Source organism: Bacidia gigantensis (genome assembly GCF_019456465.1).
Source record: "Bacidia gigantensis strain McMullin 20006 chromosome Unknown scaffold_268, whole genome shotgun sequence".
NCBI lineage: Eukaryota > Fungi > Ascomycota > Lecanoromycetes > Lecanorales > Ramalinaceae > Bacidia > Bacidia gigantensis.
The window spans coordinates 1,414,441-1,439,235 of record NW_025408614.1 but is presented as its reverse complement, the minus strand read 5'-3'; the positions used below and the strand labels follow the sequence as shown (position 1 = coordinate 1,439,235).

At 48.0% G+C, this 24,795-nt stretch overlaps 10 protein-coding genes across 10 annotated transcripts; 6 read left to right on the top strand and 4 right to left on the bottom strand.

The window, feature by feature from the left end:
- On the bottom strand, positions 1 to 5,038 carry KY384_009173 (uncharacterized protein; the record flags this gene model as incomplete). The annotated part of the gene is made up of 7 exons (XM_044817659.1): positions 1 to 413; positions 1,639 to 1,710; positions 1,755 to 1,955; positions 2,018 to 2,548; positions 2,598 to 3,198; positions 3,267 to 4,300; positions 5,002 to 5,038. 7 exons carry the CDS (start codon positions 5,036 to 5,038, stop codon positions 1 to 3), a joined length of 2,889 nt encoding a protein of 962 aa, XP_044664812.1.
- A 50-nt stretch (positions 5,039 to 5,088) lies between these two features.
- KY384_009172 (uncharacterized protein) lies at positions 5,089 to 7,068 on the top strand (the record flags this gene model as incomplete). Its single annotated transcript, XM_044817658.1, has 3 exons — positions 5,089 to 5,213; positions 5,271 to 5,592; positions 5,647 to 7,068. The coding sequence occupies 3 exons, from the start codon at positions 5,089 to 5,091 to the stop codon at positions 7,066 to 7,068; spliced, it is 1,869 nt and encodes a 622-aa protein (XP_044664811.1).
- A 102-nt stretch (positions 7,069 to 7,170) lies between these two features.
- Positions 7,171 to 9,795, bottom strand: KY384_009171 (uncharacterized protein; the record flags this gene model as incomplete). The annotated part of the gene is made up of 2 exons (XM_044817657.1): positions 7,171 to 9,286; positions 9,335 to 9,795. The coding sequence occupies 2 exons, from the start codon at positions 9,793 to 9,795 to the stop codon at positions 7,171 to 7,173; spliced, it is 2,577 nt and encodes an 858-aa protein (XP_044664810.1).
- A 1,053-nt stretch (positions 9,796 to 10,848) lies between these two features.
- On the top strand, positions 10,849 to 12,483 carry KY384_009170 (uncharacterized protein; the record flags this gene model as incomplete). Its single annotated transcript, XM_044817656.1, has 4 exons — positions 10,849 to 11,005; positions 11,055 to 11,443; positions 11,497 to 12,119; positions 12,171 to 12,483. 4 exons carry the CDS (start codon positions 10,849 to 10,851, stop codon positions 12,481 to 12,483), a joined length of 1,482 nt encoding a protein of 493 aa, XP_044664809.1.
- Positions 12,484 to 13,255: 772 nt separating this feature from the next.
- Positions 13,256 to 13,911, top strand: KY384_009169 (uncharacterized protein; the record flags this gene model as incomplete). The annotated part of the gene is made up of 2 exons (XM_044817655.1): positions 13,256 to 13,564; positions 13,606 to 13,911. The coding sequence occupies 2 exons, from the start codon at positions 13,256 to 13,258 to the stop codon at positions 13,909 to 13,911; spliced, it is 615 nt and encodes a 204-aa protein (XP_044664808.1).
- Positions 13,912 to 14,401: 490 nt separating this feature from the next.
- Positions 14,402 to 18,325, bottom strand: KY384_009168 (uncharacterized protein; the record flags this gene model as incomplete). Its single annotated transcript, XM_044817654.1, has 1 exon — positions 14,402 to 18,325. One exon carries the CDS (start codon positions 18,323 to 18,325, stop codon positions 14,402 to 14,404), a length of 3,924 nt encoding a protein of 1,307 aa, XP_044664807.1.
- A 467-nt stretch (positions 18,326 to 18,792) lies between these two features.
- On the bottom strand, positions 18,793 to 19,299 carry KY384_009167 (uncharacterized protein; the record flags this gene model as incomplete). The annotated part of the gene is made up of 1 exon (XM_044817653.1): positions 18,793 to 19,299. The coding sequence occupies one exon, from the start codon at positions 19,297 to 19,299 to the stop codon at positions 18,793 to 18,795; it is 507 nt and encodes a 168-aa protein (XP_044664806.1).
- Positions 19,300 to 19,818: 519 nt separating this feature from the next.
- On the top strand, positions 19,819 to 20,388 carry KY384_009166 (uncharacterized protein; the record flags this gene model as incomplete). Its single annotated transcript, XM_044817652.1, has 1 exon — positions 19,819 to 20,388. One exon carries the CDS (start codon positions 19,819 to 19,821, stop codon positions 20,386 to 20,388), a length of 570 nt encoding a protein of 189 aa, XP_044664805.1.
- Positions 20,389 to 20,884: 496 nt separating this feature from the next.
- On the top strand, positions 20,885 to 22,368 carry YTM1 (ribosome biogenesis protein ytm1; the record flags this gene model as incomplete). Its single annotated transcript, XM_044817651.1, has 2 exons — positions 20,885 to 20,978; positions 21,032 to 22,368. 2 exons carry the CDS (start codon positions 20,885 to 20,887, stop codon positions 22,366 to 22,368), a joined length of 1,431 nt encoding a protein of 476 aa, XP_044664804.1.
- Positions 22,369 to 22,896: 528 nt separating this feature from the next.
- On the top strand, positions 22,897 to 23,930 carry CPR2 (Peptidyl-prolyl cis-trans isomerase B; the record flags this gene model as incomplete). The annotated part of the gene is made up of 5 exons (XM_044817650.1): positions 22,897 to 22,959; positions 23,035 to 23,259; positions 23,309 to 23,507; positions 23,563 to 23,707; positions 23,759 to 23,930. The coding sequence occupies 5 exons, from the start codon at positions 22,897 to 22,899 to the stop codon at positions 23,928 to 23,930; spliced, it is 804 nt and encodes a 267-aa protein (XP_044664803.1).
- Between the last annotated feature and the right edge of the window lie 865 nt (positions 23,931 to 24,795).

Here is a 24,795-nt window from a genome sequence, read left to right as displayed (position 1 = left end):
TCACGAGAAGATTGAGTGATTGTCCGTTGTAGAAATAGATGATATAGGTGACTCTGTGAACGAGATCACAAGGATAGCCGGTGTTAATCCTATGGGTAGTATCAATTCAAGCATCTGATCCTGCTTAATCTTGGATCTGAGGGTTGCGGTAACGTCGTGCTCGCCCTCCATGGCAATATGGACAGTCAATCTTGGGATCGGATTGCTGTTGAGTTGCGAAGTTTCCTCGGAAGGAGACATATCGACAATATACTTCGCTAAAGCTACGATCGAACCGCCTATCAGCTCGCATTTGGTGTCGCCAGAGGCGAGTTGGCAAATTGAGCTATGATCTGCATTGATGGCGATGACCTCTTTGTTTAGACAATTGAGGCGAGCAGAATCTTTGTTACTAAACTGGTATAGAAACCAGTCTATTAGATCTCAGCATGCAAAGCAGAGGAGATACAAGACTCCCTAGTCCTGGATAGTTGCGTGTCTTACAGAAAGTGAATATCCGTAATTGACATCAAGTTTGTTGCATTGATGCAGATGTTGTCGAGCACTTTCGACTTCGTATCAAGGTCGGTTAGGAGATCAGAGTCTGTGCTTCCTATGTAAGATCATCACAAGTACGCAAAGAAATTGCCCAATTTAATATTCCCAGAGCCATGAGGTGGAACTCCGAGGAAGGCGATGCCTTTGACGGCGCGAAAAATCATTGTCTTTCTTGTTGTTGGCAATGACTAAAGTTTAATGGACAAAATCAACCCTAAGAAGTCTATGTTCGAAAAGAAAGACACCATTTCACCTTCTCTACGATAATGCCACCAAGACTGTGGCAGGTAAAACAGTAGAGGTATCAGCATTTCGTCCTCAGTGTTCCGTTTCATTTTGAGCCACCGCAATAGATTCATTGCAAAATCAAGATGCCGGCGACAGAAGAGCTTTGAACAACCATCGAATCATAGCCGTAAGAAATTACCCCTGCATGCGAGAATTGAGAAGCGAGGAGGTCCTGACGCCATCGTGTACCGTTGGGATCTCTCCCCTCGGCCCACGTAGTGTGAGGATCGCTCATGAGATCATGAATGGTGACGATGTCGATTTTGATTAATTGTCCGTTGCGAGGTATATCTAGTTCGTATAGCTTGTCACCTTCAACGCCTCTCTAATGAGTATTTTGGCTGTCACCAATGAGGGTCGAGCTTGGGGAGAAGCCATTGCCCGACTCCTCTCTAGGCGAATGGTGACAACGAAAGAAGGGTATGTATTTGGACAAGCTCACACTGGTCTCTTCAATGTGTTCCTGCTACGTAGAACAAAATGGAAAAATTCATGCTGCTCATGGAGGCTTGGGATAGAACAGCATCAAACAGTCTAAAAAAGAGAGCATGCCACAGCCTTACTCTAGGATGTTTTCTTGCTTGTGATATCCTCTCTGCTTTTCTTCCACTCAATCCGATCTCGGGCGTCGAGTCGTAGAACTTGAAAATACTAAGGCTATCAAGAGGGAACTTTCATCGTGCGATATCAATACGACAGCCCAACTGATCAAGTAAAGTGTGCTACATTTCAACAGTTCTACCTACACCACGAGTATGGCATCTTGAAACATTATAGCTCACGTAATGGGCACCAATGATAACAACGATATACCGGTCCTCTTCTGCTTCCTCCCTGCTCTGTTGGTCAACATGTAGCCTTTCTTCTTTGATACAGCAAGAAGGACTATTTCATGGTAAGGGTCATGCTACTCTATGCTGCAGCCTCACTTTGAAGATCAAAGTCATCTTGACGAAGGTTTTGCCGTGCTGCCCTCTTGCTTTCATCGGCCCGATGGACTTCTTTCAAGTAAGTCTTGAATTGCTTTGACATACGGACGATCTGCGAGATGTGGGTGTCTTTAAGCAGGATTTTCCCCTCTTCGTCTTTATCGTTTTCGAAATCGGCTAACGCAACTGCAGTTTGGATAGCTAGCGTTGGTTTCAAAATCAGCGTCCATGCATTTGTCTTTCTTCTTTTAGAAATGACCAACCATTTGTGATCTCGCGGCCATTCCATTCGACAGCTTTGACTTCCTTTCCGTTGATGTAGTCTTTTGTGTCAATTGGAACCCGCATAATGTCGCCCCTATCTCTAGCCAATTTGTCAAAGAGCATTTTCCAGACCTTTTTGCGTTCCTCATCGGAGAAGTCTGGATAGTACAAAGAGACATGGATTCGAGAGATGAAGGCGTCGTCGAAAGAGCCAACTCGGTTTGTTGTGAGAAACAAGAGGCTCTGGCACTGCTCCATAGCACGCAAGAATGCTGAACCCCTTGTTAGTGATGTGATCGTGATGTACTCCGGAAGCGAATGAATACCTGATACTAGGCTGTTTCTTGCCAAGTCAAGCCTTTCTCGTGCCTCCATATATATGTCTGCTTCATCAAGCAGGAGGATCGCATTCCAGCGTTTGGCACGCTCGAAGAGCGGATTGAGATACTGCTCAACTTCCTCTGGCGTAGTGCCGATATCGGTGACGGTCAGAGACAGCAAGGGTCTCTGTGTATAATGAGCGATACACTCTGATACGCGCATTAAATCCTCTCCTCCATGACAGAATTGCATGCCTACCTGCTGTGTAGGTCTTGCCGACTCCTGGTTTACCGTGCAAGAGAACCACTGTACCTTTACCCTTTCCTTCGATTCGATCTGCTGTCCATCGTTGATCTTGTGATTTCCCGTCAAGGTCTGCCTTTTGTGTGTTGCGCTCTGCTAGTGCCATGACCAGTTGCCTGCGATCCTCTCGCACCACGAGAGTATCGATCATGCCACGGTCAAATTGCGGTTTATCGATGCCAGCGACATATACACGATCTAGTTTGTTTATGGTCAGATATAGCTGGCTCAATAGAATCAGGATTCGGTCTCCGACTAGTCGGCCGCACTTACGCCATTCGAGTGATCTCAATTCATAAACGGTGATGGATCCCGAGCAGAGTATATATTGATGTGAGGTCAACACTTTGTTCTTCTCGGGCGTGATACCATCATATTCAGCAAACGGAGATATCTTGCGTCTCGCAGCTGTTGACTTAAGCTTGAGACACACTGTACAGGAGCACTGATATATCCCAGTTGGCACACCGTCTGAGAGCCCGCCTACGACCGGTCTCTCGTCCGAACCTGCCCGCAAGTTCCACTCCTCGCTGTCAACCATTACCAAACCTTTGACCTAGATTGTGTAGAGGTAAGCATAAGATCCGTCAAGAGAGATCGATGTCTCAGACAGGCACAACATACAGAGTTCCTCGGGAAAGTGCTGGTCAATCCGTCGTAGCTTCTGCATTGCCTCGATGTCAGTTCGCAAAACTTCTTGCCGCGTTCCTCTAATCTTTGCAAATAATTGTTCGCATTTTCGGACTTCGCAGGCTCACACGGAAAGACCTTGAGGTTTGTTATGTCTCGTTCCCCACCGAAAACATTCTGGACAACTCTATGAATACGTCTGCCAATACTTTCGCCGTCATAATCTAAGTACCACATGTCGATTACGTAAGGGGTGGATTGACCATTGACTATGCCGCCTGACACTCCATGGATGACGAAGGCGTCAAGACTTCCGCCCTTGTCGTAATAGACGGTGGCCCCAGGCTTTAGTAGAAGCCACAACATCTCGAAAGACGCAAAGCCTCTCTCGTGCCGCTGCCTTTCTTTCTCTACTGAATCGCCTATCCTTTCTCCTAGGAAGCTCTGCAACGCCTCTATATCTTCGTAAGCGCTTTTTTCACGGTCACAAAGTGATTCTGGCTCTACTTGGCCGGGGGAGAATCTCTCCCGGTATGATGCCAGCTCCTTCTCGAAGTGCACCAAAACAGTAAAGGGCTCGTAAATTTGAATGGACTCTCCCGAAAAGTCTTGATTAGGATAGTAGTCAACTTCGGATTGAAGAGCACGAATAATTGCCGGTGAATTGATCTTCAGATATGTCCTTGACCAGTCGTTGACAATCAGTGGAGCATCGGCGACGGAAGCCTCTTTTTCAGAGCTCTTCGCACTTGTGTATACATCGGTGATGAGCTCAAGTGTAGGAAGTCTAGCAGACTTTTTTCCGCTCCAAGTCTGGATTGGCTTTTTATCCTCTCTCGTGTGAATCAATTCATTTGAGACCACGTCTTTGTAATGTAGCTTGTACACAAGGGGTATGCAGTCTCCTTGGGATGTGGCTCCAGGCCTACTCTCATTATCAGACATATCTGGCTCGGCAGACACTAAAGCAATCACTTTAGGTACTGGTGATGGCTTGGAGTCAGCCACAACGGAGTCTTCAGGAATGACTTTCGAAGACACAGTACTAAGTAACTAATACGCTGATGACCGGATGATTCAAATATGGTGAGCAGTATTTTCTCGTCTCTCTTTAAGGCAAGCGGACGACATGAAGGCTCACTTTTTGGTGAACTTGAGCCAAATTACTTCAGACAACGTTCCCAAAGGAAGTGGAAATACAACTGTTAGACTACTACGTACCTTATAACTTCAAGCTTCGAGAGTGAAATAAGTGATGTGTTTAAGAGCCGAAGAAAATCAGGCTCGAGGAACACTCATCTATTTGAGCGTATCTACACCGTTTGTGACATCGCAATGATTCGATTACGGACCGCGGGTGTCGACAAGGCTGAGAGGGCCCAGAGGGGCTTGTCTAAATCTAGAAGGCTGGATGGCGCTGGCGCAGCTCACCCATCTCCATCATGAATTAAATGAGCTAAGTATGCAAGCCGCGCGTTGAGCTAATGATGCACCTGCCACTTCGCTTCACTGTTGCCAGCAGGAGAATATGTATGTCAGACTGGCAGTCCCCCCTTTCGGGTGGGAGTGATAGTGTTGCCTGGCTTGTACCTGCTGTGGGCGAGCTGATTGGACATGCGCTATTTCTCACCTACAAGGCTGAGATTTGTGATCCTGAATGCCTTGTTTACCAAGGTCTTCAACACAGTACTTGAGATTTACATTAGGTGTGTCCATATCAAAGATTGACCATATGACACCATCTCAGGATTCGATCGCTCGTTCATCTGTAGCAGGAGACCTTGTTCGAAGCTTTAGCTTTGAGCTTGAGTCTCAAATGACTGACGATGCACCTCCAGACAGCGTAGAGAGTGCTTTGATTGATCAGACGAGGGCAGACGATAGACGACGACGTGAACAATCAGAATGGCGACAGTTTTACGAGCAGCGACCCGTCTCTGAGTATGTCACATGGCAATGCTATTGCTTAAGGTATTGATGGCTAATCGTAATTGATAGTCATGAGACCGAAATTAAAGCATTAGATATCGCAAAGGGTGAGCTGCTACGAGCTTGGCGACAACTCAATCAGAAGCTCCCTACCGATCAACAGGTCCAATTCGCTAAGCGTGCTCCTGATATTAACGACGTCATTCTTGTGGTCAGGAAGATTGAAGAAAATTGGCAACAAGAGAAAGCCAAGGGAAAGTTCGGTCGCCTCAAGATATCATTTCGCAAAGTCTGTTCTGGGCTGGGTTCACATTCGGCAATGCTGGATGTCCTTCCATCTAGCAGCCAGTATGTCTCAGTATTCTGTGGCTCTTTACAAACCCTGATACAGGTAGGTCTTTGTCTTTGATTTCCTTATTCGACGACACTGATGACGTCTGAGTAGGCATCTATGAATTATGAAAGGATAGCTGAAGGATTGTCGCGCGCCTTAGAAGAAATTACCGACGCTGTGGATGCTTGCGTCAAAGAAGTTACTTTGTACCCCACGATTGCCATGAAACGGAGTATAGCAAATCTCTATGCACATGTTTTTCTCTTCATGCGGCGCACCATTGAGTGGTATCTGAAAAGGTCTTTCAGCCGAACTCTCTCGAGTCTGAACGATAACTACTATGATCAGTTTCAGGCTGAGATCTCAAACGTTACCAGATTTTCGGAAATCATCAAACGGGAAGCACAACTTGGCTCTGGTGCTGAGATAAGGACAACCAGGCTGGCTCTGGACCACTTCGTAGAAAAGTACAACCAAGATAGAGACTCCGATTCAAGAGTTAGAGAACAAGAGAGGTTCCAGGTCTTAGCTTTGGAGAAATTCAAGAAGCTGGAGGCTATGTCCGAACGCTTAGGCGAATTTGCACAAACTTTTTTAAAAGATAGCGCAAGAAGCGTTTGCTTGGGAAGGAGTAGTACAACGCATCTTTCTCAAGGTACTGTATCGAGACCGAAATCTGCACAGATTTTGACGGCTGCCGATAATCCTACAGTGAGCGGGAGGGAAGCAATGCAGCTGTTTTCTCGACATCTTGAAGACAATTTTGATACCGAACGGACTTTCCCTTACTACGATCTCGCAGAGACGTCACTTTTCGACGGACAGATTGTCTCTGCCTTACAGGAGTGGACGACGGCTCCTGCATCGCAGGTATTTTGCATAGTAGGGTCTGAACACGTTGTTGAGCCAGCTCCAACAGCATTGATTGCATCACAATACGTGCACTTTGCAGTCCAGTCAAAGATCCCCGTAATATCGTATTTCTGCACGCTGCCGAGGCTCAAACATGTGCCCGAACAGCAAACGCCCGAATCTATAGCACTGATCTCCCTCATCTACGCTCTGATCCGGCAGCTGATCGAGCTTCTTCCTTTCATCATGACTGAATCTTCAGATGCGTTGAGTGAGCAGAGATTTGCTCTACTGGACGGTAGCTACGACAGCCTCGACACTGCCCTTGAAATCCTGGAGGACTTGCTAGAACAATCACCACCCATGCTGCTCTGTGTCATTGACAGCTTCCAGCTACTTGACGATCGGAGCACGAAGCGACAATTGCCACTATTCTTGGATTCGCTTCGCGGTCATCGTCAGACGAAAAATGTGGAAGGCGTGAGCTCAGACCGTCTGCTTAAGATTCTATTCACTACGGCAGGGCGATCAAGATGTCTGCTCGATAGCTTATCTATTGAGGAGTTGCTGTTTGCTGAACTTTCTCGTCCCTCCCGGAGACCTGGGAGAGTTTCTGGAGGTGGGCGGGCATTGTCACCGGGTTTCTTCAGCGATATTGGGCGAGAGGATGATGTCAAATAGATGTAAAGGGAGCACATTTCTTTGCCTCGAGCAATTGTCCGTAGGTTCCATAGGTCAAGTGTCATAAGAGCGGATTTCTTTCGCCGCACATGAATCCTTCTTCTACCCGTTGCCTGCCGCTTTCATTCTCGAGCCTCGACCCAAGATCAGCAAGAGATCCTGATGACCAGAAGCCGAAGCCAAATCGTAAGGTGTTTTGCTTTCTCTATTAGCCCTGAATGGATCCGCACCTCGTTCATACAGGAACGAAGTCACGACAGCGCGAAGATTCAGATCCCACACATATGATCCCGTCCAAAACCCAACAGCCTGGTGAAGGACCGTCGCCCCAGACGTCTCAAACGGTGCATTCACGTTCCACCCTTGCTTGAGCAGGATCTGCAAGATTGCAGTAATCTGATGTGGAACGAATTCCTTCTTCGCTTCCGACATGGTTTTCATCAACCAAGAGCGGTTCATCAACTGCCCAGCTAGCGTCGACCACGAATCTGGGTCAGACGGTTTGGCGCCGTTCTCAATCAGAAATGCAACCATTTCCACTTGTCGAGCGCCAATGGCAAATTTTAAGGGCGTAAGGCTTGTGGAGTATCCATACGGGACTTCGTTAATGTTGAACTTCGAGCTCAGGAGGCGCCGCGCCATATCGATTTCGCCGAAAAGAGCAGCGAAATGCAGCGCCGTCACGCGCTCGGGACGCACTCGTTTACGCAGCTTTGATCGCCAAAAGTCCTTTTTGCTGTTGAGGAGGCTGGCGAAGGCTGAATGGTCTCCATCACAGACGGCGTCCTCGATTGCATCTTTGGGTCGACATCCAATCTTATCCAGAATCTCCTTCCGAGACAAAGTCTTAGGTCTGAAGGATTCATCTATCTCCGGAAGCTGGCCTGAGCCTACGACTGCGGGACCAAGTGCTTCCGGGAATGTTGTGTAGTCTACGTCAGTACTCCCTTTCTCTATGGCTCTAGGATCGCTTCTCTCGTCTGCTGACGAGAGGGATGTCACCGTGACGGATTGCAGGTCCCCCAAGTCTGCTTTACTTGACGGGACGCGATGTTGTGACTGCAAAAGACTTGCAGTTGGCGGTTGAGAGACCGCCGCAGATACGGAGCCCTGACAACGGGTCTCGAGCAAGCCGAGAGGAGGTGCATTGAGCCTACTCTGAATGCGCGTCACTGCTATATCTGAGTCTTCCGACATCGACCGAGTAAGTAACGGCGAAGAATCAGGATGCTCTATTTTCAAGCCTAGTGACTTTTCGACAATCCTCAGGACAGCATCTCTGCGAGCTTCAGGTATCATGGCAAGGCATGATTTAGCACGAGGACGATTGTTGAGTAGAATATATACGTAAGCCATAAGCGCCGTTGACTCTAACGCGGCATCGCTCTGCTTGCCCAGTAATCGCCTTCGGGCTTGCAAGGCTTTCTCACATTCAGAACGTGCTCGGTCAAGCTGACCCATGCGAATATATAAATGTGATAGCAAATGTGCTGCTTCGTAGATGTACTCGCGTTGTTTATTGGTGCTCGCTGACTGTTGGACGAGGCTCATGAGAGCTTCTTCGGCATCTGTGGGCTCTTGCCTGTGATACGCGCAGACAGCAAGTTTATAGTGTAAGCTAAAGATGTCGCAAAATGTTCGCTGTTGCTTCGGAAGCTGCTGTAGTACCCGAAGAGCTTCTTGAAGGAGGGAATCGGCCTCTTCCCATTCTTGTGCTTCGAAAGCTTTCGTGCCGGTATCTAATGCGGCCTTGGCAAGATCGGTTTCTAGATCATCTTCAGAGTCATTCCCTGATGCGTCAACGGTTCCGTGCTCCTGCACAGCGCATTGCGCAGAGGCCGCGCTAGTCACGTGCGTATGTGATTCGTCGCCAGAAAAGACAGATGGGACATTGGAGACCATGTCTGAGGGAGCCGAACGTCTTTGGTCCCAGCTTATGGACTCCAAAGTACTCACCCATTCAGCAACACGAATGTTCGTATTTGCTGCTCCTTGGCCTCCAGCAGCAGATTCCGCAGCTAGACTTTCCTCGTACCATGTGGTACCTTTGGCGATGGCCTCACGGGCACACATCATTAAAGTAGTCTCAGTATGAGAAATTGGCGATTGTGATTCAGTATTTGGTGACATTTGCAGCTTCTCGGCCATATCCTGCAACCTGTCCAGTTTCCGAGCAAACCCTCGATCAGTTCGACCAGGCGTAAGGTGCTCGAGTCGCCTACATTGGATTTCAGCTTTTGAAACATCATCCAGGGGCAAGGCTCACGTATTGATCAATAGTAGCGTGATACGAAAGTTGTCAGAGTGCCGACAAACGTTTGTCCTAATACTTGCAATCTGGTCTTTGCTTTCGTCCAGCTTCCTTTGGCGCTGAGCCTGCCCGATGAAACTGAACTCTTCCCCTCGGACGCTTTTGACAAAGAGCTCCAAGTCTTGCACTGTTCGACTAGTCTCCTCCACTTGCGTTAGGAGGCAATTCCACGTCCTCACATCGATATCATGAGGCGACGGCGATCCTGTCTTGTTCTTAGTCGCTATCTCTTCCAACTCAGCGTAAACAAGATCGCATTCATTTCCAAGCGACTTGACCTCCCCTGCGAGGTCTTTGACTGTAGTATCGATAATTCTAGTGTCCTGATCAAGCTTTGAGAGCGAGCTTCCTAGCTTCCAGGCTGCTTTACTTAGCGAAAGGACAGTGCTTACAGCTGTCGACAAGGCGACCGCCATGGCTGCTGATTAATGCGCACGCTGGCGCCAGAGTTGTGTGCCTTCGGGCGATTCACATCGCAGTCGATAAACCCTGATCACACAATGCACGACATAAAGGCCAAGAATAGATAATTAAAGAACTGGGAGACCGTTTAAGACAATCTGCAGATCGTCCGATCTCCAGCCTTGTGTTTCATCGAGCAGCGACAAGCGAATGGAAGAATGCAGCTCAAGACCGGAATACGAGAGATAAGGCCATGCAAAAACCACCAGAGCTTAACAAACCACTCTGGCTTTTCCATTGGCCAAGCGAACATCTGCAGACGCAAAGGATTCACGTCTGCGCCCCCTCACTAGTCGTTATCAGGCCATGTGGCGCCCGGAGCGGATGGTCTAGATGCTGCCTGCATGAATGGTGTGACAACGCATTTGTTCAGCCTCGACCCCATCCTAAAACGCAAACTCCATGATATGTGATTGAAACCTCTGTCGAGACTCGAGATATGTTGACAGTAGGACTTACGAGTGTCCGAGGAGCTGTACAATACCAAATTTGCCTGGGGCAGCTCCCATACCGCAGCAACAATGTGAGAAGATTTGCAGGCACGAGAAGGCAGACAGCGGGTGTACTAGCTGCCCTCCCGGAGACACTAGGTAGTATCCCTTTGGCTGGAACCCCGCTAAAATAAAGAGGATCTGGAGAGAGGTCCTTTCGTGACAGGTAGAGCCACTGAGCCAGGCACATAGCGCTCCACTAGGGTATGCCTGCAGGCTGTTGGTACTTAAAATCCGTATCAATCTGGCTGCGGTCAAAGATAGTCCAAGCAGCTGATCACCTCAGCCTCTCCCTCATGGTGCTGGTTCATTTCAACCTCACGTCTGCTGCTGATTTCTTTTGTGTTTACGGCGTCTCTAAAGTATCACCGTCGTTCATCACACGGCTTTGACGATTGATGCTTCAACGATAAGGTTCTTGTGCCAACCACACCATTACTGATATCGACAATTACTCAGACGACCTCAATATAAATGGCGAAAGCTACCTTCAGGAAAGGTCCAGCGACCACAATCATGGAGTCGCCAGCTCCCTCGGTCGATCCTAGAGACATCGAAATACCCAAAGGATGGAAATACAAAAGCTCCAAAATTGGACCTATCAGACTTCCTTGGTATGCCTCACCTGAGTCGCAGCTGCTGTTGGTGTCGTTCGTGTGCTTCCTGTGTCCGGGTAAGGCCGTACAGCCCAGTATCTCTTCCAGGCCACTAACCGACTAAAGGCATGTTTAATGCTTTGAATGGTCTTGGTGGTGCAGGACAGCTCAGCAAAAACGTTTATGCTAGTGATGCCTCAAACTCCGCGCTCTACGCTGCTTTTGCTGTTGTCGGTTTCTTCGCGGGCACTGTTGTAAACGCTGCCGGCATCAGAGTCTCCCTCTCATTTGGTGGCCTAGGATACTGTGTTTATGTCAGCTCATATTTATGCTACAACCACACCAAAAACCTTGGGTATGTTGTCTTCGCTGGCTTACTGCTTGGATGCTGCGCCGGTGTTCTCTGGTCCGCGCAAGGGGCAATTATGATGTCGTATCCACCAGAGAGACTCAAAGGCCGTTTCATCTCCTGGTTCTGGATCATCTTTAACATGGGCGCTGTCATCGGCAGTCTTGTGAGCTGAAGTCACCCAAAAATAGTTGACCACAGGAAGCTAATCCGAGGTAGGTTGAACTTGGTCTGAACATTCACAAGCAAGACAACAGCACGGTTAGCGATGGCACCTATATCGGCTTCTTGGTTCTCACATTCCTCGGGGCCTGCCTCTCTTGGACATTGGTCGATGCTAAGCATGTGGTGCGTCGTGATGGCTCGAGAATAATACTAATGCGGCACCCAACGTGGAAATCGGAGATTTTTGGTTTGTGGGAAACATTGATAACAGACCCCTACATCATCCTTCTCTTTCCAATGTTCTTCGCCTCTAATTGGTTTTATACATACCAATTTCAAGACGTCAATCTTGTTCAGTTCAATACGCGGACCCGTGCCCTCAATAGCACTCTCTACTGGTTAGCTCAGATGTTTGGGGCTCTCATGTTTGGCTTTGGGCTTGACCTTCCTAACATCCGAAGGACTACCCGAGCAAAGGCTGCTTGGGTCATCATGCTTGTTCTCACCTTCGCAGTCTGGGGCGGGGGATATGTTTTCCAGAGAAGGTACACGCGTAAGGACACAGCCGCAGATGATCATTTCCTGTACGACTGGAATTCGACCGGCTATGTCGGACCGATGTTCTTGTACATCTTTTATGGCTTCTATGATGCAGCATGGCAGACTTGTGTGTATTGGTAAGCAAATTCAAGCCTGAGTGACGACCAAGCTCCGCTAAGACGATCCAGGTTTATGGGTGCCATCACCAACAACAGTCGCCGGCTGGCCAATTATGCTGGATTTTACAAAGGCATCCAATCAGCAGGCGCAGCAATAATCTGGCGTTTGGACGGCTTGCATAAGCCTCCGCCATATATGAATCTGTTCGCGTCATGCTGGATTCTTCTTGCCGGCAGCTTGATCGTTGCGCTCCCAGTCATGCTTCTGAAAATCAAGGACACGGTGCCGATTGAAGAGGACCTCAAATTCACCGACGAGACTATCGAGGACGTTATCGGTCACAAAGCTACTTATCGTCCTTTGAAGCAAGAGAAAGTTTGAGCGAATTACGTTCGGCGTTGGTGATTATTTGCGGTCTTAAGGCTAAATTTAACGTTCTTTCGAGAGCACACAAGTAACGGCTGAAAGCTAAACCCTCAAGTCTATGGATTGAGAGCATTCAGTAAAGATCTAGTATGCAGTTTAAAAGGCACCTGCAAGCTAGAAGATAACTTTGTGTTGCCCGCAAGTAGTCAAATCGGAGTTGGAAACAAAACCAAAGTCCAAGCGAGCAATTTTAGCTCTAGCGCCGTTTTAATCTCGCTCTAGCTTAGCGCAGTCAATAAATTACAATGTCATCCATCATTGATTAACTCCATGGTGCCCCTTAAGACGTCGTGCTATAGGCTCAGGGCCACGGTATAGTAAGTTGGCAGCTCACAAAGCTAGCCTGATGAAACCAACAAAGATGCACTTTAATCATGCTGTGAGCCGTTCCAATATGACGGTCGAGTGACTTGAGGACGGTGACGACCTAAGATATCTAAGTAATGAAGAGCTCAATATCCAGTTTGCTTGAAATATGCCTTTTCATTTCAAGTTAGCTATACATAGAATATCCAAGTGGAAGAAGCCGTTCATGTCTCTGGGCGATGGGACTGAACACCTTGCGTCATCATGATAGATGACATCAGACCTCATACATATACTTTCTCGATTGCGAAACAAGCGTTACACCAGCATATTATCGTCGCTCTACCTGTGATTTCATCTCCGTTTCTCCTCTCATTCTGTACTGAGGACTCAAGTATTCGCCGTGCGGGAGAGTCTTATAATGTCCTACACTGTTATCTCCTCCGGTCCCTCTCCGTACGCCCGCAAAATCCGCATTGCTCTCTTAGAGAAAGACATTCCCTTTACGCTGAAGACCGAAACACCATGGCACAGCTCTACTGAAACCCCGCTTTACAACCCTTTGGAAAAGCTCCCAATCCTGATCTCGCCAGACGGCAAAGACGCCGTCTATGAATCCCACTATATCCTAGAATGGCTCGAGGCTCGATTTCCAAGTCAGACACCATTGCTGTCGAAGGACACAGACGAAGCCTTATTGGCGAAGCAGATCGAGGTCGTAGCAGACGGCGTCTGCGATGCATTTGTGCTGCTATTCTTTGAGAACGCGAGGGAGAGGGGAAGAGAAGTGATGAATGGGCGGCACGGCAGCAGAGGAAGATTGATGGAGGGTTTCGGGCACTAGCAGAGTGGTATGGGGAAGGTGAGGGCAAAGAATTCTTCGTTGGAGGGAAATTTGGGCTTGCAGATGTGGCAGCTGGGAGTTTGATGGGGTGGTTGAAGAGTCAATTTCCGGACCTGGAATGGAGGAGGAAGTATCCGAAGTTGGAGAGATATCTGGATCGATTGGAGGAGAGGGAGAGTTTCAAGAAGAGCCGCCCGGGAGGGATGGATTTGGAGATTGAGAAGATTGTATGAGTAGGCAAGTCGCAAGAGATAGAGAGTTTTAAAGAAATACTTGATTCAAACGAGATCTCGATCTCAGCAGTAAAGGAATTCAGATTAAAGTACGTCACAAATAAACACACAGGAGTTGTGAGGCGGTACTCAGCCTTAACACTTTTGAAGAGAGTAATCAGTTTGCTATGAATCATAACAATTGCATTCCACGGCGTTGAAGTTGACGTACTTTGAATGTTTAAATTTTTTTCTCATGACGCGTATATCAGATCCTACGGCGAGAAGTGTCCTGCCAAGCGTGGCGAAGGACACACTATGAAAAATGAATGGTATTATTGGTATTGGAGCATCGGCATGTTCCAGTCATTAAGAACATATGCCCCGGAATTTCTTGGCTAAACTCCCATCCCAAAACATCACTATCTGCCACGGGGTATCACTGCCTATTCAAACATGAAGAATCAGCAGCGAGGAGAGCGCCGTAGAATCCTCCCGACAAAGGTGAAAATCAGACCTCTGTCTCAACTCCAGGGTCACGCTCAGTATGCTTGAAGCTATCCATAAGATGATCTTTTCCATGTTCGACTTTCGTCTTGAAATAATCCGCCGTCCTTGCTCCTTTCCATTGCATAATGCCTCGATGTTGCCGATGGAGTTGATCGCTGTGCTCTTTATAGCTCCTGATCTTTTTCACCGGTCCCCCTTTACCATCATTCACATTGTCACCACTGTCCGAATCTGAACTACTAGAATCGCTACTGCTGTCAGTGCTCCGATCGTCTTTGACATCCATGTCAACCTCCTTATTCTCATCGGCTATCGTAAGAACTTCAAACACGTCTTGGAGATTTGGGTTCTTGCTTGCCAACTTTTGATGGTACGGTCCCAGGCCACGGGAGATTGTTAGCGGAACGTGTAAGGTCCCAAGCTTTTTGCTGAATCCCTGAACGATGTTGGTAGTCGCACGATTCAACTCATGGTCCCCATTCTGCCAGATCGGAACGTCAATTGTCGTCTCCTCATCATCAGGTACATCTTTCAACCAAAGGACGCCGAAGGCTGGTGTTTTGTCCGTCCCCAAACTGTTTTTACGGAACTCAAATACGACACAGGAGCAATATCGCTTACGAATCGCCAGATTTAGTGAGCCACCATGCTTACCCTTCCATCCCTTCCCGGCTTTGCTTACCTCTGAGGAGTATGCTTTTGCTTTACTTATGCTCGTTCGAAGCTTCATGCGCAGACCCTCAAGGTCAGATGATAGGTCTGAGGCTGTGACTGGTTGGGCGATCGAAATCGTACCGTAGTCCCAACCGAGTAAGCTTCGAGGGGCTTGTAGTTGGACTGATCGAAATAGTAACGATATTCTTACTCGGCCGTAGCCGATGCCGCCGACGATTGGAAAGTCTCCCATCACTTGGGACCGTTCTGCTAGGATCTTGCCTAGAGGCAAGTAGACCATTCCAATCAACGGATCGTTCTCATGGACACGAGAATCTCTTATTGAAATCATAATATCAGTGCTCTGCCAATCTTTAATGAATCTTTCGGTGCCTGCATTGAAGAAAGGTTTGGCGTTCTTTGGTTTGGTCCTTGTTTTGAAGATTTTCTGGTGATTTAAGATGATCGTGCAGTATGAGGAGGGCAAGTCGCCGCCGCCCTCTTCCGCGTCATCGCCTGCATCGTTCTGAGTCCGATTTTTATTGATTTGCTCATACTCGAGTCCAGTGATCTGATGAACCTGCACAGATACTATGCCAGAAGGATATTGCCGCAAAGGTGGAGTTGATATGATCATAGCGTCTTCCCTAATCTTTTCATCTTGGGCCTTTTGCTGATCCAATTCATCGGATTCAATATGACCGACCGCTTCACGTAGTTTGCGCTCGGCGTCCTCTGATACTTTATTCTTGAGCTCAGAGAGACTGTTAATTTCTGGCTCAACGTTTTGCTTTGACAGTTGCTCGGGTTGAATGTGCGTCTTCGCGAAATAGCCGACACTCCAATCAAGCGTGCCTGGCATTTTTTCATTGTCATCTAAAGACTGGAAACCGTCAGTACGGTCCCACATTTTACCATTGGACCTGGCATCGGTCATCAACTCCTTCAAGTCAACTTCTATTCTGCCGAGGTCATCATCTGCAGAGGTTCTATCACTATCCCAAAGCTGTACTCGTAGCCGTTCCTGAGCGTTCAGCTCCTGGGGGCCGACAAGTATAAAAGCAGTCTCGTCCCAGACCGGCTGCATGTCTGCTATTATGACCCTCGTACTCCACATAGGCTTACCAAACTTAGCCCACCCAACCGCCACGTAAGCGTCTGAAGAGCCTTCTTTCAGTCCAAACATTTTCGAGTCTCCCTGTTTGAATTCTCTTCCCTGCTTTATCCTCACCATGATGACGCCGCGAGTAGACGTATCTTTCTTGAAGTCGTCGCCAGTCAGCATGTCTTTCAAGTCGAGCGTCAACGACTTCGGCGCTACGTATTCTGCCATTGCCGCGTCAATTGAGCTCTGCACGAAAGAAGAGATCAAAGGAAGATCCATAATGTTAAGGCCTTTTTTAGTTAATGGGGTGCAAGATATATCCGCCTTTGGCTGTCCAAGAAAGGTGAGGGTGCAAAGAGCAAAGAACGGTGGATCAGGAACCAGCTGAAGGCGGAGTCTCATTATACCGACCATGCCCCTAAGTTCCACCCAGACAGGAAACTTTATTCCTCCAGGCAGATAGAATCCGAGGTAAAGATGTGCGTTTTTGGATTTGTCTTTCAACCTGGACCCACTGTTACGTGCGCGGTAAGAGAATGCCACTTCCACATTAACAAAGTCACCTTCTTCAGCCTCCATTCCCTCTGCTACATTCTCGTCGTCTCCTGGTTCCTTAGCTTTGCCATTCGACTTCGCGCTATCCTCATTCTGAGGGGAGTCTTGACCGTCGGGCTTACTCGGATCAGATATTTGACCTTCGCCGGCCACCTTACGATCATTGTCTTGGTTCTTGCTTGATTTGAGTCCACCATCTTCTGACACGTTTTGAGCAGCGGCGCCAGTGGGAAGCCACTTAATGCCAAGAATGCGAATAGATTCACTGCCTTGTCCAAGATCCTCAACACTGACCATGCGGACCATTTTAGGCAAGGAAGCTTGCATAACATCCTCAAGCATGTCGACCAGGCTCGTGAACAAGTCAGGGTTGACCAAGCCCCACAACGAAGACAGGATCATGTTCAACCACTGGACAGACTCAGGGGTAGATGACTCAGACGATCGATATTCTTGTTGCCGAGGAGCATCCCATATGTGGTCGTCCCAGATGTCAGATATTCGGTTATTTAGCCAGCCTCGCAAAGAAAAGATAACGCAGCCTCCCGATAAGAAGCCGGAGAGGAGAATCGCAGAGGAGATCAACAAGGGATGAGACCATGGCTGATGGGAACCGGCCATGTGCAAAATAATTACAATGCACACGAGCAGAAAGATCGGTATTGTCAATGTAGTCGCTATGCCGAAAGACAATGCTGTACTATAGACCTTTGATACGTCTTCTTTGACAGCACCCAGATTGGGAGGTGGGAAAAGCTTTTCCATACCTCTATGCTGCTTTTGGAGGTCCTCAATCTCTTTGTCGATCTGATCATTACTCTTGGTCTTTTCACTTAATTCGGTGTCTCTAGACGGCTGTGAGCCTGCTGGTGGTTCGTTTTCAGGCACACTCTTCAACTCTCCGCTGCCCAGATCGTGCATCATGACGGGGAGGTGGGTAACCGGATCAGTCACCTCCCGTCCGGCGTGGTCTCTATCCGTCTTCTTCATATATTTCCTCTTTTCTTTTGCTCCCAGAGCGTTTTCGGCCCCTGCTTCCGACGTGTCTTGGAGAGACGAGCTGGGTTGTTGAGCCGTATGCTCTTGCTCTTGCAAGTCCGGTTTGCTATTCGCGGAGTCTCCAGCTTCAGAAGAATGATCTAGAGGCAGAACTCCGTCCTCTTTAGGATGTTCTCCAAGCTGGCCTGCATTATCAGGAGCTGAATCTTCGCCATTTTGAACTGGAGATACATCCTCATCAGACTTCGAAACTGGCTTTTCCTCCGCCCTTTTGGTATCTCCATTTAATTCTGTAGACGAAGGTTCCTCATTGCGATTCTCTGCCCTGTACGGATGCTGACCGATCTCTGAATGCTGTTTCGAGACAGATCTTGTGCTGCCTGACCGGAACAGCCCCTTTGCCGATGAGATGAGGCTCTTTCGCTTGCTTTTGATACTTCTTGGAGAGGAATTGCCATCTTCTGAAGGAGAGATCGTGGCTTCGGATGCCGCTTCGCGTTCAGCTTTCCGAGCGTGATAGCCCTGGACCGTAGGTACTGGATGACGACTGTCATATGGGGCTGCCCCCGCTCTCCTCTGATTGTCCTCTTCAGCATCGTGATTACTCGACATGGCTGTTGTTCTTGTCTGAGAGAAGCGGCACAGAAGCAGAAAGTAGCCAGTGGACAAGTTCACCTCATAATCTTTTAATGATTGTCAGAAGCATGCCGAGCCATTGCGGCTTGTCAAGCATCTGGAGATGTACAGCTTTTTCCAAGTGTCTGTTCTGTGAACATTAATGTCTCGAGTCCGTTCCGAAAAGCAGGACTTAATGTAATGTAGAATGCCAGGATTGTTTTGAAGAAAGCAAGGTCGAGAAACAAGCTTCGATTTTACTTTTGCGGGGAAGCATCATCCCGCTCCACGCGTCTGATCAACATTCCTTGAATATCAAGTTATCTGAATAATGCCATTGTTCAGGAGAAATTCGTTAGTCAAGTCTAAAGTACATTCATCTAGCCAACGAGATATACACAGAGCGTCTTGCGCTGTCCACATCCTGCCAATCATATACGAGAACATGCATCAAAGACAGAGCCTCACACTTTCTTCTTGCCGACTGGACTTCTATGTTTTCCACCCTCGCTCTTTCCAGCTCTGGTCTCTCTTTCCTTAGCACTCTCCTCCATTTCTTCCCGCTGCTTTCGATCTGCATACCACTGTCCTGCTTGCAGCACCAATACGCCAAGCAGAACCAAGGCTTGAATCGTGTTACTTGCCGCAAGCACTCGTAAGCTGTCTGCCTTGCCTAATGGTTTTTCCTCTCCGGGCTTTATGTCTTTATTACCAATTGCGCCCTCACCGCCAACTATTTCCATGTCGTAACTGCCCGAGGTCACCTCCCTCAATCCTGGAATGGTGTTGGCAAGATAAATGATCAGCGCAACCATGTACAGAACCAAAGAGGCACCATCGAAGAGCGCATTGGACTCGCTTGGTTTGTAGAGTTTCAGAAAGAACCCCAAGAGGCCGGTGCCAACGACGGTGTGGAGAATGCGGGGAATGAGAAGAGGAGATTCGTGTAAGACTTTCAAATGCCTCTCCATGTTTTCGAAAGCAGAGGGCGGACAAGGTGACGGCTTCCATAGCAATGGATAGTCATAGGGAAAGAGAGAGAAAAGAATGCCCAAGAAGAATGAAGTCGCTTTACTGGGGTCAGCCTTGCGCAATGGGTTTATGGAGTGAATCGTGACCCACAGCAGAGGATTAGAAAGGTCGCAAACGCTGACTGAGGCGGTCCTCCCCAGGCCATGGTTCAGTGATCGTGAGTAATTTGGGGACGAGCGATAGTCTGCAAGATCATGGACCCGGCTGTGTGATACTGGTGGAAAAGAGTTTCGGCGGGAAAAAATACGGAAGAGAAGATGACCTCTAGTCGCAGTAGTATGTAAAGACTTTCACGGTTTAATTGCTTGTGAAAAGGATAAAGTAGTCTGTTGCGGTGTATGCAGTTTGACATATTGATAAGCTAAGTCATCAAATCTTAAGCTTCAAGCTAGTGTCGAATGACTGCCTTTCAATCACGCGAAGCTATGTTCATTCACTGAAAAGTGCATCCACGAAGTATGATGAATGCTCAGGAGTACATCAAGGTCGCACAATCTCTTCCTCCGCTCCTCCTGCGCTTCTTTGCCCGTTATCCGCCGCCTTCTTCGGTCTTCAGCAATGGCATCCGCTCTACTATTGTCTCTACCGCCCTTAATACATCTTCATCAGACCCCAATAGTAGTCAGAGCAAGACTTCGAACCTTGTGGGTACTTCGGACCTGCCTTATCCGAACCCATTCTCGCAAACGAGGCATCCAGTCACTGGCAAATTACATGACCCGAAATTTTCCCTTCGAAGACAAGCAGATCTAGTCAAGCTCGCTCGAGCTCACGGCGTTGGGGACTTGCTACCGCCTACGAAAAAGTCTCCAGAAGTACGATTGAAGCGAAGGGAGGAGCAAGGGTTAAGAGTGAGAGGCACTGGTGTAGGTCAAAGAGTAAAGGGTCACAAGTGGGAAAGGACTATGAAGAATCGCCTGGAAACAAGGAGGCAGGCTATGGTGAAGATGCCAGAGCTTGTAGATCAGTGGAAACAGGTGAGGATTCTACGATTACTGTTATTCAATGGAATTCGGACTGATATGTGAAACCAGAGTGGACATGGAAAGCGATGGACGAAATGGCCAAAGTAGCAAGAATAACAAATCTATGTTTCTGAAGATCTTTATACCCAGGTCACCGGTAGGAGCTCTACATCTGGATGGACAGGGAATCTTTGAAGAAATCGGGTGGGAATGTACGGTCGTTTTCATGGCATTTCCATCCACGAAGAAGAATGACTGCCTCAAACTCGCCAAATCTCCATTTCGCAAGGATCTGCATATTGCAGATCAACACCAGCATCTCAATTGATTGTGCAGATTCTGAGAGGACTGACTTGCTTGTGTAAATGATATCATCGACTCGGAGGAGCAGGTAAAGTTAGGTTGTGAGGTTGCACTAGCGCCAAGGCTCTGAGCTAGCGCTTTCTTCTCTCTTTTCGCGAGTTAAAAAGTTATAAACTTGTGAGAAAATGCTGCACTTCTGCCTTCGATCACTACGAATTTACTGCAGACCGCGGTTTTGCTTTGGTGGGAATTGGTTATGTCAAACGCCACGCAAGTCAGAATTCAGCTTAGCACCAAGCACCACGATATTGCGCTTGACGAAAATCCTGGTGCGATTTTGGTGAACACTAGTAAAGATGACATTCAATGCACAACAAAGTACTCAGGCTGACAATACATACAGACTTCCGCCGATATGCTCTCTCTACCCTCGTGAACACCCTCCGCAGATCCGATCAATCCATTCCCTTTGAATTCCTCATCAATGGCACATTTCTCCGCACCTCCCTCGACGAGTATCTGACTGCAAATGGAATATCTGCGGAAGCTACACTTGGCTTGGAATATGTGCGAGCCAGCTTACCTCCTGTCTACCTTGCCTCTTTTGAACACGACGAGTGGGTCAGCTCAGTTGACGTGCTTTCTCCTTCTTCTCCATCCGTACGGAGCAGTCAAAGGACAAACACAGTAGTGCCGGGGCAAGAGCGTATAGTTACTGGGAGTTTCGATGGTCTACTTCGGGTATGGAATATGTCGTCACAAGTCTTAGCAACGTCCACTTCCGCTTCAAATGGGGGACATACGGGCTCTGTCAAGACAGCACAGTTCTTGAGTGCTACGCATATCGCTTCCTCGGGACTCGATCGTTGCGTTCGCATATGGAAATACTCGGAAAACTCTACAGAATTGGCCTCATTGCATCCTCAGCTCGAACTATACGGTCATAGAGACCCTATTGATTCAATCGCTGTGCATCAATCCTCCAATCGTATCCTGTCCGCTTCAGCAGATCATACTGTAGGCTTTTGGTCTACAAAGAAATCTGAGGCACCCACTGCACCAGCTTCACTCCTCCCATCATCAGCAAGTCAGGGCGCCAAACGTCGAAAGGTTGGAAGCTCTGTGTCGACCCCACAGCGAGGGCCATTGGTGCTGCTGAAATCGCATTCGTCCGACGTGACTGACACAATGTTTGCACCCAATGACCACACGGTTGCGTATTCGACTTCTCAAGATCACACACTCAAGACCTGGGATTTGACAACCTCCACCTGCGTTGACACAAGAATCACCTCTTCCGCTTTGTTATCAGTCGCAGCCTTGCAGTCCCTGAATCTTGTAGCAGCCGGCAAATCACCGCGGGATATCATTCTCATCGATCCTCGAGCAAGCGCTACCACGGTTTCTGCAATGAACTTGCGAGGTCATAGCCAAGCAGTAGTAAGCTTAGACATTGATCCTGACAGCGCTTATGGTTTGGTCAGTGGAAGCCATGATGGTACCTGTCGAATATGGGATGTCCGAAGTTCAAAGAGTGGAAAGGATGGTCGAGTTGGGGCTTGCACATACACCATAGACCGAGAAAGTTTGAAAGATCAGGGTCGAAATGGCATCAGAGAAGGCGTACAGGTCTTCGGAGTTTGCTGGGATAAAGACATCGGTATTGTGAGTGCCAGTGCTGATAAAAGAGTCCAGATAAATCGCGGTAGGGGCATGACTCAGGCTGAAAGCAAGCAATGACACCCAATTCTTGTAGCTCATTGCTTTGTAATTTTTGCTCCTCGAACTCAAGGCCTCTTAGTAGCTTAAGACCCCTGCTTTGTGCATGTACTCCTGATTGGATCTATACTCTGAGTGATCAACCTCTCCGGTCAAGTTTGTTCAACCTCATCGCCGTAGCCGTCTGGGTCCTTGTTCGTTGCCCTCTCACAGGCATTCCCATAGCATGTCTTCTTCCCCTGTACGATCCCATATCTCTTAGTCTCTGGATATTGGCTCGTAGCTCTCGTCGTAGATCGTTCTCGATTTTCATGTTTGATAGCTCAGCCGTAATATCAAGGATCGTTTGATTGGATAGGGAGGAAAGTTTGGCGGTCTTGTGGATCGATAATTGAGCCATCAGTCGCGCGGCAATCTGAGGCCCAATGCCATAGAAGCTTGTGAGAGTTCTCTGATGTGTTTAAGTAAAGGGATAAGTGTGTTTTGGAGGAGAAGGACCCACTGTTACGAGGCGAGCGCCCTCGAAGTTACTGCCGAGAATTTGGACCTATGAAATGTGAGTTCAAATTTGAATGTCATAATGTCATGACGCAATTACCATTGGCGGCTTTGGTGATATGTACTGAATTTCAAGATGAGCGAGGAAGATCAAAAATGGACGCTCAAAATGGAAGTCAAGGTCTTTAGATCTTCCGCTCCGCAGCGCTAGCGGCTTCCTCAAACAAGAACTGGCTAGAGGACAGCGTTGCATTTCTCCTTGAGATAACATCCATCGAAGAGAAAGTCCAATTGACCATTCACATCATGGCGGCCATCCAGCGGATCGTTATATCGCTCCTGCTTATGCTCACGGCTGGCTTTTTTTTTCTAGCCACCGCGGAAGCTGGCAAGGGTCCTAGAATCACAGACAAGGTACCCCCAACCCCCTGTTTTCATGAATGCCTACCAATTTGTCTACTAGGTCTATTTCGATATCACTCATGGCGACGAGCCTTTGGGCCGAGTAGTCATTGGGCTCTACGGCAAGACTGTTCCGAAGACAGCAGAAAATTTCCGTGCACTATGTACGGGAGAGAAGGGTTATGGTTACGAAGGGTCGACCTTCCACCGTGTTATCAAACAGTTCATGATCCAGGGTGGCGACTTCACCAATGGCGACGGTCAGAGCGATGAATACCGAAAGCATGAGTTTTCATGCTAACTATGAGTGATCAGGGACTGGCGGAAAATCCATCTATGGGGCAAAATTTGCCGACGAAAACTTTAAGTTGAAGCACAGCAAAGTCGGTATCCTGAGTATGGCGAACTCTGGGAAAGATACAAATGGCTCTCAATTCTTCATTACCACTGCCATCACCAAGTAAGTAGCAGCGCCGTAGCACCTCCCATTGATATGCTAAAGGGTCTCCAGTTGGCTTGACGGAAAGCACGTAGTCTTTGGCGAAGTCATCGAGGGCTACGAGATTGTAGAGAAGGTCGAGAACGTTGACAAGCTGCCCGGAGACAAGCCGGAGAGGACAATCAAAATTGTCAAAAGTGGCGAGTTGGAGAAACCTGACGAAGGTACCCACGCGGAGCTCTAGATTCAGCTTCTGCAACCATCTCATTGTTCTGTACACTACCTTCATCATGAGGTGCTCTGGATTTGCTGATTTGTCCGTTTTGTTCCTGAAGCAATGACCGGCTCCGCGGTTCCCTCGGTGCCCAACGATCAACTAGATTCTACGATAGCACAGTCACCTATGAGCGATGCAGGTGGAAACTCGGCTTATAGCTCTACTCTCGGGCTTCTTCCTAAGCTGGCCTTCTTTGGTTTGATAGTCGGGGTCATCATGATGTACTTGCGTTCTAAAAAGACTTATTCGGAGAAAAGCCTAGCTTGAATATAGATCTAGCAAATAGATGCCATGCTTTACGACCTTCGATTAACGTTGAGAACGACTTCACAGTTTAGAAGGTACACAGCCAAACAATAGAGTTCTTCCCACAGCAGCGGAGACCTTCAAGTGCCATTATTATGTTTCGTGATTCACATCAAGGGATGTCATATTGAGCCATGATTCGAGCTAGAACTGGGCGCCAAGGCTTCTTAGTTCCGCCCTGTTAACTTTCCCAAAAAAATTTCCTCCGATTGTGTTACTTCACCTTCCTCAGGTTTTCCACCTTCACATCTTCGATAGACATTAAGAGCGTCACCTTGCATTTGATCTTCTCTAGAGGTCGATAAAAGTCATATTTGTCGCTCCTTTATTGCTGATCAGGGAGATCTTCTTAGCCTTGAGGATACCACTCTACATCTTTGATAGCGTCACTTTCACGAAGTTACGGTCCTTTCAGCTCCTCAGTTCGACGGCACGATCTAAGGAAAAGCTGAGGATACTTGATCCTGTGTATGCTGCCTTCATATCTTCAAACATGAAGAGCTCTGCTAGCCTAGTAGAGGTGGAA